General features: G+C 33.1%; 1 protein-coding gene across 6 annotated transcripts in view; it reads left to right on the top strand.

Annotated features, from left to right (window-relative positions):
• The window catches only part of LOC138692622 (zinc finger protein 541), a 1,853,746-nt gene extending 1,836,296 nt beyond the window's left edge, over positions 1 to 17,450 (top strand). For 5 of the 6 annotated variants that reach the window (XM_069815665.1, XM_069815669.1, XM_069815666.1 and 2 more), the window contains 2 exons: positions 1,262 to 1,416; positions 4,301 to 17,450. In XM_069815665.1, the coding sequence (XP_069671766.1) occupies positions 1,262 to 1,416; positions 4,301 to 4,463 (318 nt within the window). In that variant the 3' untranslated portion in view covers positions 4,464 to 17,450. Of the gene's footprint in view, positions 1 to 1,261; positions 1,467 to 4,300 lie in introns of all 6 variants that reach the window. The other variant, XM_069815668.1, reaches the window with a different exon arrangement.
• The last annotated feature ends 4,782 nt before the right edge of the window (positions 17,451 to 22,232 follow it).

Raw genomic sequence — 22,232 nt, 5'->3', positions numbered from 1 at the left:
AAAAGCACGCGAACACTGCCGAAAGAAACTAGAAATCATGTGATAAAATGTTGATAATCCTTGAATATCTCTGAATGAGGTTCTGGTTGATATGTACATCTATTGTCAGGTATACTTGTTTGTTTTTTTTTTTTTTAAGATGGGACATGACAGTTAAGCGGTCGAGCTTGAAACTACAATGCTATGTTGCCAATATGGACTACCACGCTGTCAGCTGATGTGATTGACGTTAGATGACTGACGTTAAAACATTCATTGAAAATAATTTACGCGAATATATAAAAAAAAAAAAATACAAAAATCGACAGAGAATGAAAGACAAAACGTATCACTGCTAACACTGTGTGCACAATAATGTCACGAGCGCTATTCAATACTCACCATATGGGAACTGTAATTTTGGCAACTCAACCATTGTTACCATAGCAACAGACCTACCATGCTATGTGACATTCAGGTGTTTTTCCAATCGCAGCACTAATATCATAGGTATCCCATCTTAAAAAAAAAACAGGTATAATACAGCTCACTTGACGATGTGTCAGAGGAATAATTATTTCCTGACTTAGTTACCTCATGAGTGGTGCCTTGTTGGTGTCACTTATCAGGTTCCAACCTGTCTTTGGTCAGTTGACAGTTGACTAAACGACAACAATTTCTTAAGTTAGCTCCTGATATCCTGATTTTGCTAAAAAAAAATCTGGCAACCCCGAGTACTGGTACCGTATGACAGGGCTGCAATTTGTTGTCAGTAGGGAAGGGTCAGACAGTGGCTGGTATCAGATGAACACTGTTCTTCATTGTGTAAGCAGATGCAGCACGTCCTTAGTGACTGCCAGGTCCTCCTGGGCATTAGAAGCGAACATTCACCTCACTGAGTCAGTCCTGAAATCTGCTGGTTTATGGTTGATAAATGTTCGAAAGTCTTATTTCTTTGTATGAAATGGGTACCGTAATTTAGACATATCTCTTTATGTAACGTGAAAAAAAAAATAATTCGCAATAGAAACTATATTAAAGTCAATTTGTAAGTTACTTCAATATGCTGCTGATTTTAGTTAGGGAAGGAAACTATTTCTCCCTGAGCTCTCTTAGTGTTTGTAGTGTTACAAGAATCTTAATTCTGTTTATTTACTATTTAATGTATTATTTATTGGCATATTTTTTAATTTTCAAAGTCATAATTGCGGGCGTAATCTTCTGAGCCATAGTTGTGATAATATTGCCGTAGTAAACGTTTTTGTTTTGCCTTGTGTTGCAGAGTTTTAACTCCCGTGCTGCACTGAATGGTCACATACGGATTCATGGTGGGGGTGTTTGTGGACGTTCTCCCACACCTGACAAGCGCCCGGCTACTGCAACTCCTCCCACGCTCGGAGATATTATTGAGGAATTTCCATGCAAGATTTGTGGGAAGTAAGTGAATGCCTACCAATGTTTACGTCTCTCTAAAAGGTCGACACAAGGTAAATCTCTCTTTCGTCTTTATGCCTGGTGTGCTTCTTGGACTGCACCCCAATCTAACTTAAAATTAGGGTTGGCAATTTATCACCATATTTTATGTACTTTTTAAAATAATTTCATATACTCTTTTATTTTTCTTCTCCATGCTCTGTTGAAATCCTTTTATTCTGTAGCCGATGGTAACTTGCATCCAGAATGAGGTCCGATTGCCAACCCTTTGGTTTCTACCTGTCCCATTGCTCAGTCTGGTTGTTCTGCCTTCCCACCCTGTGTGAGTGAAGACTTCAACCCCTTCAGCTGTTTGCACTATGGTTGTGCAAACGAGACATGCCACAGCCGTCCAGGCCATACACCCATTCCAGTTACTCGACAAGCCCTTGTGTTGATTTGGAAGCAATGTAACAACATAGTTTGTTGATCCTCAAATACTTTGAAAGACAAGAGATGAAAGAATATCTGATAAGAATGTTTGTTTAAAATATAATAAATGGTAGGTACTCCATTAACCTGACCATTCATGTTAGATGCACTATACACTCTGAATGTGCTGCCATTATCCTGCAGTCCAATTTGATGTCACTATTGGTCTGGTCTTGTTTCAAAGTGGAAATGGTGGACCACAATGCATGTCACACTAAGAGTGTTCTTATCATGAAAACTTTCTATATCTTCTAGTCATACTTTATATGTAACTGGGGTAAATGTGATTCAAAACAAGATACTTACCGGTAATGTTAAACAATTCCAAGTGTCTCTTTATTTTTTTGATTAGGTGTAACTAAAATTCAAATGTAGGAGCAGAACTATAAAGGTAATAATAATAATAATAATAATAATAATAATGATGATGATGATGATTTAACCTGGCAGAGTTAAGGCCATATGGCCTTCTCTAACACTCAACCAGGAGTAAAACTGCGTTACAAAAAATACTACAAATTTACAAAGTACACTACAATTTTACACTCAAACTGAATAAGATAATAATAATAAAATGTAAACAACAAGTAAGTAGAAATCAGACAAAATATATAACATACAGAAAGAAAGGAAAAAGCATAATAAAATGTGAACAGCAGGTCAAAATAAATGAGATATACAAAGTATAAAAAAAATAAGGCAATTATTGATGATGATAATAATAATAATAATAATAATAATAATAATAATAATAATAATAGTAATAATAATAATAATAATAATAATAGTAGTAGTAGTAGTAGTAGTAGTAGTAGTAGTAGTAGTAGTAGTAGTAGTAGTAGTAGTAGTAATAAAATAGTGCAGTACAAATCATACAATGAATACAATAGTTTTAAGTACACACAGTAAGGAAAATTATGATTATATTATATAGCTCAACTTATCATATTATAGATATACCATTATCGGAAAATATGAAAACAAAAATATAAAATAAGTTAAATATCACTAGAACATAAAAAAAAATATGTGAATACATGGAAACATGCAATACAACACTTGTCATAATAGTAAGTTAGTTTGGCAACTCGTCATAAGATATTCTAACTTGGATTTGAAAGATTTCAATGTTCGGCAGCCCTTGACTTCAGGCGGCAGAGAGTTCCAATGACGAGAAGTAGCAACAGTGAAAGATGAGGAATACAGAGATGATTTGTGAAGTGGAATTTCTAGCGTGTTATCGCATTGTGATCGAGTATTAATATTATGATAGCGAGAGAGAGTATGAAAATGAGCGAATAATTAATAGGGGGATGAAGTGTGCATAATTCGATATAAGAGAGAATGTGAGTGCAGATTTCTCCTCTCTTGTAACCTAAGCCATGATAACTTCTCGAAAGAAGGTGAGATATGGTCATAGTATCGAACATTACAAATGACGCAACTGCAACAATAAATTTTATGATTATGATATCATGGATATGAAATTTTTAACTACAAAATAACTTTCCAGAATTTGAAAGATAGAACCTGTGTGCAGTTCTTAAACATTCGATATGTTAAGTTCTAGCACATATTGGAATACTGTACCTAAACGTCTGCTTCAGAGCACAACCACTGTGAAAACCTAAAATCTAAACATTATTGCAGTAAATTAGCAAACAAGATCTATTACATACAATATCAATTTAAAAAATGTCTCATGTTGCTGGTAATATTGATACCTGTACTTTTTAGTTAAATATTTCTGTATGTATTCAAAGAAAAAAAGGCTTCATTAGCCTATAGTATATTTTGCAAATAATGATAGCAGTTTACCAATTTTACTTACATGTGTAACAAAATAAGTACTGGTATGCAGTTCGCATTTCTTTTATTGAGGAAAGCAAACTATTCAAGTCATGTTTCATTATTATCTTACTTGAGTTTCACTGATCAATTTTAAAAGAGAAGCAGATAAGTCTGAAAATATTCAAGTATTCTAGTACTGTGACTTCCGTAAGGCATACAAGAAATAATAACAAATATCTTATTCTACTTTAGTTCAACATAATTCACAAGCCAGATTTAATCTTATACCCTTCAAATGTGTTACACATAAATAGTCTGTTTTTGTGACAATAAATATAGCTAAACATAATTTTATCTTGAAAATTAGACTTTCTTATCATTTAAAATATAAGCTACTGTGTAAACATTCTACTTCCATGAAAGATTAGGTCTATATGTCATAATTATGTTCTCCATTGTCACTAAGTGTTAATTTTTTATAACGTAAAGTTACATTGCAGTGTAATTATTGAGGTTATTATAGTTTGTTTCTAGAACTATATACAATAGTTTGTAAGGCTATAGTTTTAATATTAACTTATTTTGATTATAAAACTAATGACTTGGGTTCTATTTGTAATTGCAGAGTTTTTAATAAAGTGAAAAGTCGTAGTGCTCATATGAAGTCACACCGCCCTCCAGACGCTGAGCCAAAGAAAGCAAAGCTGGATCCTCATAAGATGGAGGCTGCGGAGCAAACTCTGGGACGAGCCATGGGTGTGAGTACAACCATAGGTCGACACACCTGAGCATTTTCTTCCAGTTATCTCCTACCTGTCGTAGTGCTATAGGATGACATAACCTTAATTGTGCCATGGGTGAGACACCAGGCTGTAAAGCTGAAGATGTGCCATAAAATGACACAAAACAAGTTGTGCCAGAAAAAACGTACGTTTATCACACCCAGTGCCATAAAAATGGCTAAAAGGCATCCAACAGAAGCAATTATTACCGGTAATACCAGTTTGCAACAACATCCATAGGCAAGCTAGAAGTAGCAGTTCTGTAGAAAAGATCCGTGAAACGTGATTCCAAATGGCACTTATGCACTTAAGTTATAATGTCAGAAAGATTGCACCTCAAGCCGTGTGTGTGTGTGTTTCTTTTTTCTTCTTCTTTTTTTAACTGTGCTCAATGAAATATAACCTCTCTACTTTTCTCAGTCATCTTCCTCTTGTTCTGTACATCTTCATCATTTTAATTTTATCTTATAAACTTAGAGTAAATAAGGTACAACGTTTCTTGCCAGAATATGACAAAACTTCCTGTTTTGTACTGATCATCATGTTGGCCCTTTATGTTTATATGTTCCATCAAAGTGTTAGCCAGCAGTTTGTCAAGACAAGTCCATCATAATATAGATTGCAGTGGAGTGATCCTCCGAACATGCCTACTTTATAAACTCTCGATTGTGAGAGCGACAGTCTGCAGTTACACTGCGGATGCTAATCTCTGCAAGGTGCGACAATGCCCTGATTGACAGTATTATCTTTCAAACAGATGTGTAGAGTAGTGTTTGGTTCTAATCCACATGTTTTGCTGTCTTTGTTTATTAAATAATTATTTCTAGCTACAGTTTTTTGTATAAAGCCGTTACGTTGTTAGCTATGTACGTTAGACTATGATTGCATATGTATACACACATAATACATTTTTGTTATACCAAACCAAAGTGCAGAGCGTACTAAGTATAGTGTAAAGTAAAGTGCCTTGTGACTGGGTAAAAGTTGAAAGTTACCCGGATCCAAACTGCTACTCAAAATATGAGTTGGGTCAAGTCAAGTTGAGGTGGGATGATGGAATGATAGGTGTTGTGAGACGCCTGGCAGCAGCGGACAGACAAGGTGCAAGGAAGCAATACATTACACACAGGGCAGGGTCAATATAACCTTTTCATAAAACAGCATATTATTAATGAGGAGTGATCATAAAACTAGTTTCAATATATGATGAAGTGTACCATAAAAGCTGTAATATTTTATGTGGCTTTGAATATTTTCAGCAGAGAGTCTATTTTCAACATTTTTGTTAACTGAAAACCAAATGAGATCCGTGTAATCGTAAAGTAGTGCTTTCACAAAACTATTAATTTTGATTATAACTGCTTATCCACAAGTACATAAAACATGAAAATATATTTAATTAACATTTTTCTGGATTTTAATTTATGTCACTATTCTTGAAACATTATTTTTTACTGTTTCAATAATATAATATTATTTTAAATAATAATTAATTTGAAAACTGTCCATCTTATATAATTAATATAACATAATTTGAGATGTTTCCATAATACTTTCAAGACACATATTCAAATACATTTTTATTCTCATTTTCAATACTAAAATCTCATTAAATATCGTTTACAGTAGCAGTAGGAAATAAAACCCGCAGTGTAAGACATGTATTTGAACAGTTAAAATAAAATTGTAGTAAATGAGTTGTTTGGCAGCAGCAAATGATAGAAAGGGTGATTTATTGTTACCAGTATTGCATTTCTTTGGTGAAATATTTGTTGATACATTTAAAAATATCATAACTATATGTTGGCTGTAATGAATCGTAGCAATCCATATTTAGAGTATAGGCCTATTATTACATAAAAGATAAGTTTTGATTCCTAAATAATCAGTAGTACGTTTCTGTGAAATTTAAAATAAAGGTAGTGTTATTTAAAACTGCAGCAGCAGCAGCTGTTCATGGCTAAAATGAATGATGGTGCTGGGAGGCATACTATGAATATTTGTATCTCATGATACTGAATTATTATTATTCTTTTCCTTATTACTACTACTACTACTACTACTACTAAGACCTACTACTACTACTAAGACTTACTACTACTACTAAGACTTACTACTACTACTACTACTAATACTACTACTACTACTACTACTATTACTAAGACTTACTACTACTACTACTACTACTACTACTACTACTACTACTATTACTACTACTACTAAGACTTACTACTACTACTACTACTACTACTACTACCGGTACTACTGCTACTATCGTGACCACCTCCACCACCACCACTAACATTTTGAATTCACATTTCATATCAAATACAAGGTCAATTGTATCCTTGACAATCCAGTTCCAAGTTTGTTATTTCTATTTTTTCTTGTAAACCTGATATTGGAAAATGGAAGACTTCAGCCATCTATCTTACTCATATCTCAAATCACACAGATTGACTAAATTTACTTGCAATACTGATATTTCGTTTTTACTGGTACCACAAAATAAAACTGAAAATGAATGAATTAGGCTACTAGGTTCATTGACTATCTGACACTCCAAAACTGCGAAGGAGAATATTTAGTTGTTCAAAGATAACATTTACGCATATTAATTTGAGTCTCATTGCATAAATTGAGAGTCCAATGGATACATAAGAAATTAAAAAAAAAAAAAACAGTTTTTTTTCTGTGTTCAAAAAAGTCGCATTGAGCCCTCTTAGCCGTGAATGAGGCATTTCCTCTATAAACTGTGTTTCGGAATTGCTGTTTTAAACAAACTTATAGGTTATGTGATATTCAACAACAATTATGTAGAATGAACTTTACAAAAACGTGCAGCGAATATGCAATAGATAGGTACAAAGTGCAATAATATGTCTTTAATTAAATCTACTGTACTTATTTTATTCAGTTTCTAAGGAATGTTAAAAGTACTGTTTCGTGGCCTTTAAGCACTTTGGGGTTGTGTACTGGAGATCTGAAGACATCTCTCCTATCTAGATATTTCGTTTCTTTTCATTTCCTACAGGTGAATGCCTAACAATATTCGTAAGTTACTGCCCCTTCCAATTTCTTCCGTATTTGCCCATAAGCGATCATACCATAACATAATCTGACCATCAGCATATGCCTATGTGTTTCTGGCAACGACCTAGAATAGAGTTTTATTCTAACTCGTTGGTTTCTGCAGTTGAAGTTGTACTTTGCATAATATATGTTCAAATACAAAAGTTGTTGATTATCAACAGAAGAATGATATGAGGCGAGAATATTAGCTTTCCACATCTGTGACTCAATTTGAAATTCCAATAAGCACAAGCAGAATGCGGTGGACACGGATGGTAGTGTATAGGGTAGGTTTTCGAGGGGGGGGGGGAGAACACAACAAAATAATAATAATAATAATAATAATAATAATAATAATAATAATAATAATAATATAATTATCTTTATCTTTATCCTGTTATAATAGAAATCAATCTCTATCCATAGCAAATGTATTGTACGAGCAAAAACTGCTATTTCATATACATTTCTGTATTTATACAGTGCTTTAATGAAGTTTGACCCTCACTTAAGGGTTTACTCTTGAAGTCATTTTGAATAAAAAAGTTGATGTGAATATGGGTCCAATATCCAATAGTTAACTATGTTATAACCAATGAGCGATTTATTTTTCCAGAGAGTGAATGATGGCTCTCTCTCTCTTTCTTTTTAGCTCTCTTTCCCTTTGCTCAACATTTTTGTCCAATGACAGAGGTCTTAACTTGTCATTATGTGCTCATAGATGTCACTAGTGTCGACGAGAAGCATAGACCACTCAGTTCGTCAGAAACTATTCAGAGTGCACCATAAGCTGTGAGTCCACATTACACTGGTAATGGATGATGATGATGATGATGATGATGATGATGATGATGATGATGATGATGATGATGATGATGATGATGATGATGATTTGTTGGGATGTCACATGGGAACTAGAGTACCCGGAGAAAACCCCTTTGTTGCCTGGACCACGAGCTTGCCCAACAAATGCTATACATTCAGGGTAGAGCAGGATTTGAACCCAGGCCCCTGGTTTATAAGCACTAAACCACTGTGGAATGGAGGTCTCTCTGCTCAGCTTAAAAAATCTTTATTGAAAATATCTTAAATATTGGAATAAGATAATGATTTATTGTTAGATATTAGATATAGACCTAAAATTATATTGAAAGAAATATATGAATTTCGATTAAAAAATCAGTGAAAATGCACATCCTGTGTCAACAATACGTACATCCAGCCTCTATGTACCGCATAAAACCATAACAGGCATGTGAATACTGAAATATTGTAGATAATCATACAAAAAAAAAAAAGTTATTCATTAAGATGTGATAATTACATAATTTAAAATGTAATTACATGTTTAAAATACTGGCTTCTAAGAAACTGCAGTGGCTAGATAAGCAGTGTATGAGCAGAGGGGAGGAGGATTTTTTTTTTTTTTTGTAGTAGGTAAGAAATTCATCATTTCACTCTACAAATTGCACCCTGATTATAACAATTTGAATATTAGGAAAAGAAGTAGTAATTATGTTAACAAGGAAATAAGAGCGTACAACAAAATAAACAGAAAAAATCTCTTAAAATTACTAATGGATTAAATCAAAATTGTCTACTTACAATATAGAATGTTGGGTTATTTTTTCACTTGATGTTACACAATATTTTTCTGTATCTTGGTTCAAAAAATAATCTTTATTCGTTATTTTATTCCACAGAGCTTACAAAAAATATCAGAACTTCCTGAATTGCTCGTTTGTATCTCATGCAGTATTTTAACTCTGGTTAGGAAAACATTTATAGCAGATTTTTAGGAATTCTACTCCTCTCTTTAATTCAGCAAGTCACATAAATGTGAATTGCGTGGGCCAAACAGCTGATTGTAGAGCATGTCCGTGTCTTGTTAGGTTACTTTTATAATGTCAAGTAGACAGACTGCTTAACGACCACTGTAAATTATTTGGAGCTGCTGTTGCTGAAAGCATATCGTTAGTATAATTTTATTATTTTTATAATGATAACAGATACATATATCCTTTTCAAAAACTTATTTGACCTGCAGAAGTCTGTTTCAAAGTGATGTACCTCTCCAAATGAAAAACAATTGCGAAATACTCGAAATCACACTCATATTCATATAAACTTTCTTATACATCGCGATTACACTACTTTTAACATTATATCACTTCGGAATATAAAGTATATATATGCTTTCACGTGTTAATTAACTAAGTTATCTTGTTGACTAATTAGTTAACACGTGAAAGCATATTTTTTATATATTTTTATTTATTTATTATTTTGCTAATAATTGTAACATAAAATATAATATATACAGAAAAACTTTGGCTCGCCCCTGAAAGAGTAGAACTCGTGCTCAGGGGCGGATTCCTGAATTGAAATTAATAATTATACAATACAATTTGTCTTATGTCTACTTGCAATTATAGTATATAAATTTAAATTTACAATTTTTCAATTTTTATAAAATCCATACATAACTTTTTAAATGTAATACTAGAACTATTAGAATTGACAAAATTTGGATATTTAAATATAAATTTGTTATATATTCTTGGGCCTAAATTACTACTATGGTTAAATACTGTAACAGTGTTGCATTTTGGTTCAAACAATCTTAAAGAATTCATACCTTTTGTTTCATAACTATGAGAATACAATTCAAAATTATTTCGATTTTTATGTATGAATTTTATTAATACAATATAATAAATTTGTCTTACGTTAAGTACATTAAAGTCTAAAAACAAATTTTGAGATGGAAAATCAATAGATTTATGAAGACATATTTTAATTATTTTCTTCTGTAATAAATAAAGTGGATTAAAATTGGATTTAAATGAGCTACCCCATCCTATAATTCCATACATAATTACCGATTGAAATAAAGTTAAATATATTATGCGTAACAAACTTATTAACAAGTAATTCCTCAATAAAACAAAATAATATACTATTTTACGTAATTTATTACAAAGGTAATTAATGTGTTGGTTCCATTTTAAATGATTATCGAAAATTATGCGTAAATACTTAACTTCAGAGGACTCTTTAATAATCGGATATTTACACTGTATAAGACAACAATCAGAATTATGTAATTTAATACTTAATATAGATGTAGGAGGTTTGTTACATTTTTCAGATAATGAGAATGGAATAATTATTGTTTTATTTTCGTTGATAGAAAGATAATTTATGTCAAACCAATTTTTTTATTAATTTAAGTCCATTATTTGAGTTATAATTATATATACTTTATATTGCAATCTTCCTATCTTAAAATTACCTCAGACACAAGCTCTGTCAGAGAGATCATACTTTCTTTTGCAATCCTGTCATTATCTGTAATGTCGAGAAGATACAATCAATCTCCAACTGCAGGCTTTGATGTAGTTATGAAATAATAATTAAATTTGTGATCATGTAGGGTAAGGTTGTGGACAGTTCGGTACACCTTTACATAAAGTAACAGTTTCGTAGTTCTGTAAAGAAATGAATACTCAAGTTTGTTTAAATTGCATCTCTTTCCTGGAAGCAATTATATTTTTCCACACATACTTTCTTTTATAAATTACGTGTTTTGTTTAAGTAAGAACACAAGTAGGCATACTGAGAAATATTGCTGCACATATTCTTTAAACTTCTCCAATCTGCGGTGCTACAGCCCATGAAGGGCCAAGACTGACCAGCTGGCTGCTGGCCTCACGTCCACAAACTTCTTCAATAGAATGATTAAATGTGGGACAATTCATTCGCTGCCCAACTAAAGGGTTAAATTTTTGGCACATACGGTACTAAGAGATTGGTGGAATATGAAGTGACGGATTCTCCTGTCGTTATTTATCGTCTTGTCATGCCAAAATAACTCTTCTACTTTTAAAGGGACATTAAACTGTGCAGCTCACAGACTCTCTAACAGACAGACGTGGGCAACCAAGACCATTTAGTTGACTAAAATTAAGTTTTACTTTAAATAGTTTTCAAGGAATGTGAAATTACGAATTTTAGATATTGGCAGCAGTGGTAATTGATAGATGCTTAATGTTCACTGCACATTTTTATAAGATTCACTTCATAATTACCAAGTATTTATGTTTAGAAAGATTTCTGAGAAATTCTCAACTTAGGTGGAATAGTAAAAAACAATATCGAAAAGTAATTCCTGCTTTATAATAACCAAATGCTAATATTGCAACATTGTGGTTAAAGAGCCCAGCTACTTCGTCATAGAGGCATGTTTTGTTCATTTTGATTAATTAATAACAAAGAAAATATAAATAGTAGGTACAGTACTATAAGTTTACTATCAAGTCTTATTTGTCCGTTTATTGATAATTTTGAATCTCAGTGTCATCAAGATTTTAAAATTGGCTTATTGTGTACGTATTTTGTGATTTCGTATCACCAGTTATTCCGTTACGAAAACTCTTAAATTTCTACTACTACAAAATGTAAGATCATAAAGAGAATAAAGTTAAACTTTCCGACAATTACCTACGTTTGAATGATTTTATTTAGGTGATGTAAAAAGACTTGAGAATTTGTACGTCATCCAACCTCTTTCTTTTTCCATTTCATAAAGTGATAACGATTTATGCCTTAACCCAGATAAACCCCAAAATTTTTTTTGTGATAAAAATACAGTAGCACATTAGTTACTCTCAAAAATCGGTTAAATGATGTTGAAATAAACTGAAACAAGGAACGTATATTTTCTAAAGCTAACAAATACTACCAATATTATCGCACAACTTATAAAATGTCCCTAACACCAACAATGACATAATATCCGAAGGCACTGCAACTGTCCTTAAAAAAGGATGGTGGGAAAATCTGGGTTAAGTTAATCATTATGTTAAAAACACTGAACAGCTTATCAGATTATCCTAACCTTCTAGAAAATTACACATGTTAGCACTGTATCAGTATAAATGTAATTTTCAGTGGCATAAATTTTTCAGTTTCTTCTGAAATCTACCTACAAATTGTATGGGATGTTCAGGACACAGGATGTTTTGAGAAAGGGAACTAATGGATGACAAAACTCCTTACAATGCAATCGGAAAAAGTCGTTTATAAATGTTAATAAGACAAATTGAATCCATTACGATACATTTAATTATAATAAGCATTTATGGAAGATATTCAAAATGTCAACCAAGAACAATGCGACAAAGTGTGCAGGACCAGACTTATATAAACATAATATATGCTCCAAATTCCCGAGGATTGTATGCACTTCCTCAGAAAGTGCAATAAGGTCCTCCCCATCTTGGCAGAGTCTCATACCCTCCTCGAATAAAAATAAAACAGTTCAGTTGTAATAGGTCAGGAAACTTTTCATTAAGTTGATTTTTAAAGCTGGTTGCAGTGTGTGCTGGCACTCTGTTATACTGAAACTACATACATATTATAGACTTCGGCTCTCCAGAGACACAGACTGTGCTGCAGTAAGTAGCTTTCAAAATACTTTTTTCAGAAGAAAACTGTGCACGTTAGTAATCAGTCTGGGGGAAAGTAAGGTTGGATTACCGGTATATATGATAGGCCTACTTGCTCAGATGTTTACAGCAAATGTATGCTGGCAGGAACGACTCAAGATTGCTTGAGGGTTTTCCTCCTATTCTCTATGCGGTATTATTTCAATTCAAGGTTGTAGAAATTATTGGTTCATTATCACTAAGCATTTAGCTACTTTTCCTGGAATTCTTGTTAGATTGTTATTGAAATGGAAATATCTGTAAATTATGTTGTGCCATGATGTATAAATATGAGATTCTCTTGCTCTAAAAGTTTAAAGTTTTTTTTCAAATCAGCAATTTTACTTACATAACAATGACTCAAATTGGAAGCTCTCTGTCTTTAACAAATGTTGTTTTCCTTGAGAAAAATAAATATATTGATCCCCCATGTGTACATGTGCATGTACATATGTATACAGTTTATGTATTTATATGTGGAATACATGCACATATTGTAGGCTTAGCTTGGTACAAAAAGAGATTTGTTTCCTGTTTTAAATACAGTAAAAATATGTTTCCTTGGCTACAAACTTCCTTTCAGGTTTTGCTGCCAGATACTTTGCTCTGTGTTGTGATAAATACAATTTTATTGTGTCTTTTGAACTATGTACAGGTCAGCTGACAGCAGGAATACGTGTACCCCACTGTAACGACAATCCTCACTCAAGAGTAAAAATTTTAACTAAGAGTTTAGTGTATGAATAAATGGTGTATGACAGAATGAATGTGAGTGCTTGTGTATATAAATCTATTTAAAGAAGAGCAGGATCTATATATTTTATGTTCGTTGTTGAGGCTATATCAGTTACCTAAGTTTTCGTAACTATTGTGAATCATAGCATTTTAAGAATAATAATAATAATAATGATAATATTAATAATAATAAGAATAAGAATAAGAATAAATTTGCGAGTCTAGGTGAAACTGTTGATAAAATCGTTGTTAGCGGATGGATATTGTTAGTTAGATTCCTCTGTCAGTTGACTTCCTCTGGTGTTTGTTGTTATGTATCGGGTGCTAAGGTCACTTCATTGTTAAAAAATCATTATTGTTGTGTGAATTCTTGTGTACATCAGACGTTAAGATGAACTTTTTCAGTGTGATTTCAAAAAAACAGAAAACAATCAAGTAATATTGCTGTGGTCTTTCAAAAAAAATAATTACCTGATAATGTCAAAATAGTGTTTTAATTATACAGTAGATTTTTAACAATCAATAGTATTAATCTATTGTTCATGTGCCTGGATTTGTATCTGTGCCAACAATGACTGGAGTGTGGAAAGGGACACATGTTGCAAAATGATCTCATAATCATGACGAGCCACGACACTGGAGCAACAGTTTTATATAGTCAACCATACATTTACTCTAGTACTTAAGTTTTCTGCCAAAAAAAGAAAAAAAAAAAGATACCCCTGTGTGCCGTGAAGACTAGGGAGTAAGCATGCAATAAGCTAGCTCATTATATTGATGTACGTATTAATTCTGTGGTGGCAGCATTTCTTCCTTAGGGCTGCCGTGTAATTATCCCATCCTCATCCCCTCTCCCTGTTCCTGTCCCTAAGCCCCAATTCCTGTTCATGATGGACCCTGTGCTCTGCTCATTCTCCAGTAAGAATGTAGGCGATATGTATCGCTTATATTTCGTAACCCTTCTTTGTTTCACATTCAACACTACAAAGCACATATTTAAGACTCAATAATATTCTATGCCATAATATGATGTATTATAGCTCAAGATTATACATATTTTTTTGTTTAAATACTATCTTACAATTTTCACTTCCTAGATGACAAAATTAATATTTCTGTATTTAGGGTGAGGCCAAATACCAGAGTGTTCAACGGTACTAGTCGAAACTTTTGCTGTTAGGTTTGTACTATGTGATCCAAACTACATGGAAGAACAAACATGTTGTTAGAATCGTGAGGTGTCCGTTATATATTTAACTTGTTTTGTATGAGTATTGATATAACTGACAGAAGATATGTACTTTCCAAATTTCTTATAAATTCAGTTATAAATTTTCATTAATTCCACTTTTTCTGAAAGGATGTGTATATTTTTTATGCACAATAATCTGTTTGTTGTTTTAAATATATGTACTATTAATTGACATGAAACAATATATTGTAATTTATTATAAATTTAAGTCTAAATTCTGTAATAAGATGTATGAGCCACTAAAGGCTGTGCTGGGCAGATTCGACTGTATCAGCTTGCCGTACTCTTACAAGGGCAGATGGTAAGGAACATCCCAGAGGACAGATTAGTAAATTTGGTGCAATTTTTGTGGTAATATTAAGGAAAGGTTTTCAATTGCACATCTTGGTTACTTCTGGGAATCTATGAAAATATATTCTTTGTTAAATCTTCAATAAATTTGTATAAAAGATTATAATATCAAAGGGATAATATTATTTTAATTATCCAAGTTAAAAATGGTAGGATCTTGATATTTACTTATACTTAAGAAACAAGAATGGCAATAAATGTAATCGTGTTGTTTGTAGAATAGGAGTTAATATCCTTTGGTATTTTTAATCTTCATATACGCGAACTATATCATTCGATACTTTAATTTTCTCATAAAATTTATCAGATTAGCCATGTAAGAACTTGAAATTAACACCTGTGCCAATCATCGTGCTGTGTTGCTCGTTTTATAGCTTGGTTTCATTCTTCGGTGAAATACTAGTAGTAGTTGTCTTATGCCACTATTTTTGTAATAGCAAAACATCGCCAGTAATTTCAGTGAGATAATTCTTCAAGCATTATATTTATAAAGACTTACGAACAATCTGCTTTTATCATATTTCACCATTTCTATATTTCGTAATAAAGGCATGCTTTTGATTCAATTTATTTGGGTGTTTTTAAGCCTCTTATTCTTAGGCTGAGAGAAGTAATATGGTGCATCGACTTAATGGTCTCTGCTCTGAATGCAAACTGATGCAGTCCTAGCCTGCAAACTATTCTTAGAGCTGCATTATTATGATGTATCCAGTAAGTTCTTCCATGTTATGGAAGATGCCTTGCACAGTAGTCAACTGTAGGCCGCTGCATAGTATTCCGTTAACTGGAGTCTATGTTCTACTTTCTACCACATTTTGACTGCTGCTGAGGATGTGTGAATAATGTAAATTATAGTTCAATACTTCTACGTTGAGATCAAATAAAACCATGTTGAAGACCTGTAAAAATTAGGTCCCGCCACAAAGGCGTATTTGTTCCCAGTCTTTGAAAATGATCTTATCCTGAACTATATTATGCTCTATATTGTACATGTTCTGATAGCTCATATTTTATGATATTAGTCTACAGCATTTTTCAATAATCCAAGGTAAATCTCTTCGTATCCTAAATAATTAATAAATACCTAAACTAATGCCAAAATAAAAAAGTTACCTTCTCGAGAACTGGTGGATAATATCTGCGTCATGTACTCTAAAGTAATGACAAACATATCACTGCTTCCAGATAAGGAAGGAATGTGTCCGCGTAAGGGGAACAAATCTGCCTTTGTAGCCAGAATTATGCAACTGGTTTGTTGAACAACCCTGAAGCAAGAGGAGGGGGATGTATTATGCACATTCCACTTGTCAAAGCTCAATATACAACCTCCATGAAGCATACTCAAAGGGATTTCCAAATGCAATGAAATTTCATTATTTGAAAAAGTATTGAACATCTTATGAATGGACTTTAAGATAATGAAATTGGTGAAGAGGGTGCAACATATTTTACATAAATTTTACAAATAAAGTAACCCCTCCACAACACACAACACCATAGGAAGAGGGTGGTTTAGATTCGGTACGTCAAACTATAGCTAATAATTCAAGGAGTTTATGTGTCTTAATGGGAAATTATAGCCAATTTGGGGAACTATGCCTTTATCACCCTCTCTCTATGAGACACCCGCTGAAACATTTAAGCATCACTATACAGAAAGTAAAGATGACGACACGAAGTGCTATATGCCACAGTACAAGACAAGTAATCAGATGTATATTATCATGATCTGTAAGCATACTTTTGTGGTGATTTCTCATTAAATGTATTTTTATCTTTGAAATATTTTATTAATTCCTGTAGATGATTGTGCAGAGTGAAAAAATAGCCTACTCCCTTGTGAGCAATGTTTGCGTGGACGAATTTGTATTTTAGGCAACAATTTTTCTGTGGGTTTTTCTTCCAAGAGTGTTTTATTATTGAGCTTTGTTTTTGAGAGAGATGTGGTATTTTCTTGTAGATAATATTAATAACAACTATGTATCCTGTATCCATGTACAGTGATGGACTGAGATCTATACTCCCTTTGGAAATTGAGTTTTACTATTCTACCTTTTATCAAGTGGTCAGTTGAAAATACAGTTAAAAATGAAATTGTGGACTAGTTCTTATTGGTGGATGTTTCCTTTCATACATCCAACTGTCCCTTACTCCAGGTGTGTAAATAATGGAAGAATACATCTCACTTTCCATTCATTTGTGTACATAGTGCTCCATGATAAAATGTGACTTTTATTTTCCTCGAGAACTTGAATGATCTATCTGGCTGTGTATGATTGTGAAGTGAATTGAGTCCTCTGTGAGACAACTGGACTCACAAGATTAAAGTAAATGTTAAAGATATCAAAACAGCTTTTATTGACTCATTCAGAAAATGTTTCAGGAATCCTGATGAACTATTTTGAATATCAAGTAGCATTCTTTTATCCCATCAGACGATTTCCTACTCCCAAATACTGCTCATTCCTTCTGCAGTAATGTTGAGATGGATTTCATAAGGGAAGCCACCTAGTTCAAATTGACTTGGTTCAGAAGACCTAGGTATAAGTCACGTGCACACACGCAAGCACATACACACACACACATAGGTGAAGTTAAAAATGAAGAATAAGCAGAAAAGTGTAGAACCCGCTGCTTAACTTTTAAGTGAAAAGTGAGATGCGAGTTAAAAAATATGGGTGGACTGTATCGTGACACATCCGCAGGGTTTTATGTACGTGGATCCGTGTTGGACAGTAAGAGTTCTGATGTAGAAGTTGGTTGTGAAATGAAAGACAAGTAGAATTTTATTTATTAAAGGATGTTGGTATGAAAAATAATATATGTATGGTTTATTGACCTGTAATTTCATTTAGTTCATTTGTGTCATATTTTCTCACATTTTTCTTGAAATCTAACCACGTTTACTGGTTCGGTATGTGTGTTTTCTTCAATTGAATCGTATTCAGTGTCCACATCCTTTGGTTTGCACATTCTCGCGATATAGGTGCTCAGTTAGGACTCTCCAAGTTGCTATTTTCCTTCCTCTGTTTATAACCCCTACATCGTTCAGTTTGAGTCATTATGGGCTTACTCGATTTCTTTTGAGCTCTTATTTCATCTGATATACGTTTTTTATATTTTGACTTGGATTTTAGCTGCAAATGTTTCGACTATTTCAATTTTAGTCATTTTTTTTGGGATTCTCACATAACTTTTCACTATCCGTTTAGATGCATATGATTTAGAGTTTTCTGGTTACTTTTCGTTCAGACAAATCGTCTGAGACCCATATTGTCGTCCTACCTTGTTGCAATGTGGAGATATACTGACTTGAAAATGCGTGACTCAGCGTAAAAGAATAAAAAATGATGGATGCTACCTTGCTTTTCGCACATGCACGTGACTTTGAAGTAGCTGTTGTTAGATGATTCTATACTTAGATTATCGGTTATTTTTTTTTAGATACCAACTAAAGTTCTGCAGACTTAAAAAGAAAGAAATAACATTACATTTCAGTTTAGTTAAAGTTGTGTAATTATACAGACTATAAAAGTTGACCATAAATTGTTAACTGATGCCATGAAACAACGTTTCTCATCACCATGATGTCGTAAAAAATTAATAATTGTCGAGAAGACAACACATCAGAAAGAATTCAAGTAATCCCATGTGCTGACCATGGTATCAATAAATAATTACACAGTGATAATGTTTAGTAAGGTGTATTCTAGTAATGTTTACAAACAGTCCTCAGAATTACTCATACATTATGAAAGTAAATCGATGTATTACGTCATTTTAATTCAAGATATTCCAACAGATGTTTGGTTTGGACATTTTCCATTCCTGGTGAAATAAATTAAAAGTATAACATTAAAAAATTCACAATGTTTCGAAGCTTGGATATACCTTCTGCTTAAAAAGGAAAAATTATAGTGAGAGAAGAAGATGTTCCACTCATTGTGGTCGTTACAAATGGCTAAATTCACGTGACTGACCTTTTCCCTCTCACTCTGATTTTCACCTGAAGATGAACATAGAAACATTGTAAAAATTTTTACATTAAATATTTGTTTCTATTATCAGCGGTATAAGAAGTTCAACCCAAAACGCTCCTAAATTATTCACCATTATTTTCTTCCTCATTCAGAGCTATCCGAAAAATATCTCTTCTGTGTATCTTGCAGTGCTTGATCATCATATAAAAACTTGGTGGTTGCAGTTTGATTTTGTTGGTAAGGAAAATTTTGCTTCTGTTAGACTACAGAGTAAGAAGTGCAAAAAAGAACAAAATTAATTTCCGAGGTATGACAATAAAGAACAAATGTAATACGGTAATAATAATAATAATAATAATAATAATAATAATAATAATAATAATAATAATAATAATAGTAATAATAAATAATGTTTTCTGTTGGTTATTTAATGGTACTGTATCAACTACTATGTTATTTATAGCATCGATTGAATTGGTGATAGTGAGATGGTATTTGACAAGATGAGGCCGAGAATTCGCCATAGATTACCTGACATTCGCCTTACCGTTGGGGAAAACCTCAGAAAAACCCAACCAGGTAATCAGACCAAGCGGGGATCGAATCCATGCCTGAGTGCAGCTCCGGATCAGAAGGTAAGCATCTCTTTCAACTGAGCTACGCCAGTGGCTGATAATAATAATGATATGTTATTATTATTGTTGTTGTTTCACATTTCATAATTTATATAGTGTAATATTCAATTTTTTGTCGGTTTTCCATGATTTTCTGTGATTTATTTTTAACTTCCTTTCTATATAATGCAATGAAAAATGTTTTGATAAACTGAATTAATCTCCTGTATCCTTTACAAGTAATTTTTTATTTGGTTATTCAACGATGCTATATCAACTATTCGGTTATTTAGCATTGATGAGATTGATGATAGCAAGATGAGGCCGAGAATTCGCCATTCGCCATGAATTATCTAACCATTTGCCTTATGGTTGGGGGGGGGGGGAAACTGAACCAGGTGATCAGCTCAAGCAGGAATCGAACCTACACCAGAACGCAACTCTGGATCGGCAGGGAAATGCCTCAGCCAACTAATAGTTTCATTTTTTACTTACATTACTTATGGCTTTTAAGAAACCCAGAGGTTCATTTCCGCCTTCACATAAACCCACCATCAGTCTCTATTCTGTGCAAATTAATCCAGTCTCTATCATCATATCCCACCTCCCTCAAATCCATTTTTATATTATCCTCCCATCTATGTCTCGGCCTCCCCAAAGGTCTTTTTCCATCTGGCCTTCCAACTAACACACTATATGCATTTCTGGATTCGCCCATACATACTGTCTTCCTCCGAGTTTAGTGCTGGGTCTGAGGTATTTTTGCTATGGGTGTGGGGGGGTTGCAGGTAGATTCTTTTGTTACTACAGCCAAGCCAAGCCGAGCGGAGTGGGAAGTATTAATCATCCAAAAACATGCAGTCTTCAGTTTGTAGTAGTGTGTGAATATTTCATACACATATTGTTTATCTAGGCATATATGGTTTTGTTATTAATATATTAAATATATTGTTGCAACTTTTGATCAAACATCTCCCTGATGTTAGCTATGTTAATATTATATGAATTACTCATATTAAATATTTCACCGTTACAAGTCATTTTTAAGGAAACATGCTGTGGAAAAGTTTTTGGTTTTATTCTATTGGAATTTTAGAATAAGTGTGATTAGTATCGTGAAAAACAGATTCCTATAATGTCGTGCGAAAATCATTTGTTGGTGATATCTTAAAATACAAATCAAGTAGTTTTACTTCTCAAGTGAGTTCAGCAGTACAGTATATTTAAATTGATTACTTTACAAATTTAATTCAATTCTACTAATCACTAAATTGTATAGTATAATTCTTCTTTTCATTTATATTATTGTAGTTGTATTAAGATTTTTCTTTTTATTTATTTCATTGTATTTGTATTTCTGGTGGTGTGATGGCCTTAACTTCACCTGAATAAATAAATAAATACAATTTTCTACAATACTTTCCTTCTCTGAACACGGAAGTACGAATGGTTGTATCTCTATCTCGCCAAAATACATTAGAAAACTAATAGGCATACTGCTCTCGTAAATCGGGCGAATGTTTTCAGTATGATTGTACTTCCTTCCAGGCTGCCCTGTCACTGTTCCCTCCCACTCCAGTACAGTGCTAGACTAGTCGGAACCGCATTCCTCTCTGCACTAAACATCCTCAGAGGATGACAGTACTACATGTCCTGCCCATCTCAAATGTCTGGATTTAATATTCGCAATTATGTTAGGTGAAGAATACAATGCGTGCAGTTCTACGTTGTGTAACTTTAAGATGTGATCTATTTGGTTGTGTGTCAATCCATCTGGAGAAGCCCAAGTATATTTTATGTATATCCTTATTAGGGGAATATTGTGCTTTTGACAATTACATTTTTTTATATGGCAAAGTTGACTAACCTAACTCCATTACTAATTACATGTAGGCTCTCTTTTCTCATTCTGAGTCTTATGTTGTAGTTTCGTAACAAACTTTTTTTACGGTAGCCCTTCGTCCAACCCCCAAGCTGGAGGACCACCCTTTATTGGCTATCAGCGACTGCTTATTCAATATATTCGCAGCTACCATCCATATCTGGAGGCTATTTCCTCTATCTGCAGCCTGAGGACGCGCCGTGTTGTGGTTTCATTTTTTACTTAACATAGTAACCAGGTATTTTAAAAGGAGATTGGATTTGGTATGTTAATTCCTATCTTGATTCGAAACCAACAATTTAACATCAGGTATAGGCCTAAGCTTGAGTAGTAAACTCTCCATATTTTCTTTGGCAGATAGGTTAATGTCCAAAGTAACTAACACATTTTTTTTTTTTAA

The sequence above is a fragment of the Periplaneta americana genome, chromosome 17 (genome assembly GCF_040183065.1).
Source record: "Periplaneta americana isolate PAMFEO1 chromosome 17, P.americana_PAMFEO1_priV1, whole genome shotgun sequence".
In the NCBI taxonomy this organism is placed as follows: Eukaryota; Metazoa; Arthropoda; class Insecta; order Blattodea; family Blattidae; genus Periplaneta; species Periplaneta americana.
This window is presented reverse-complemented; position numbering and strand designations above follow the sequence as displayed.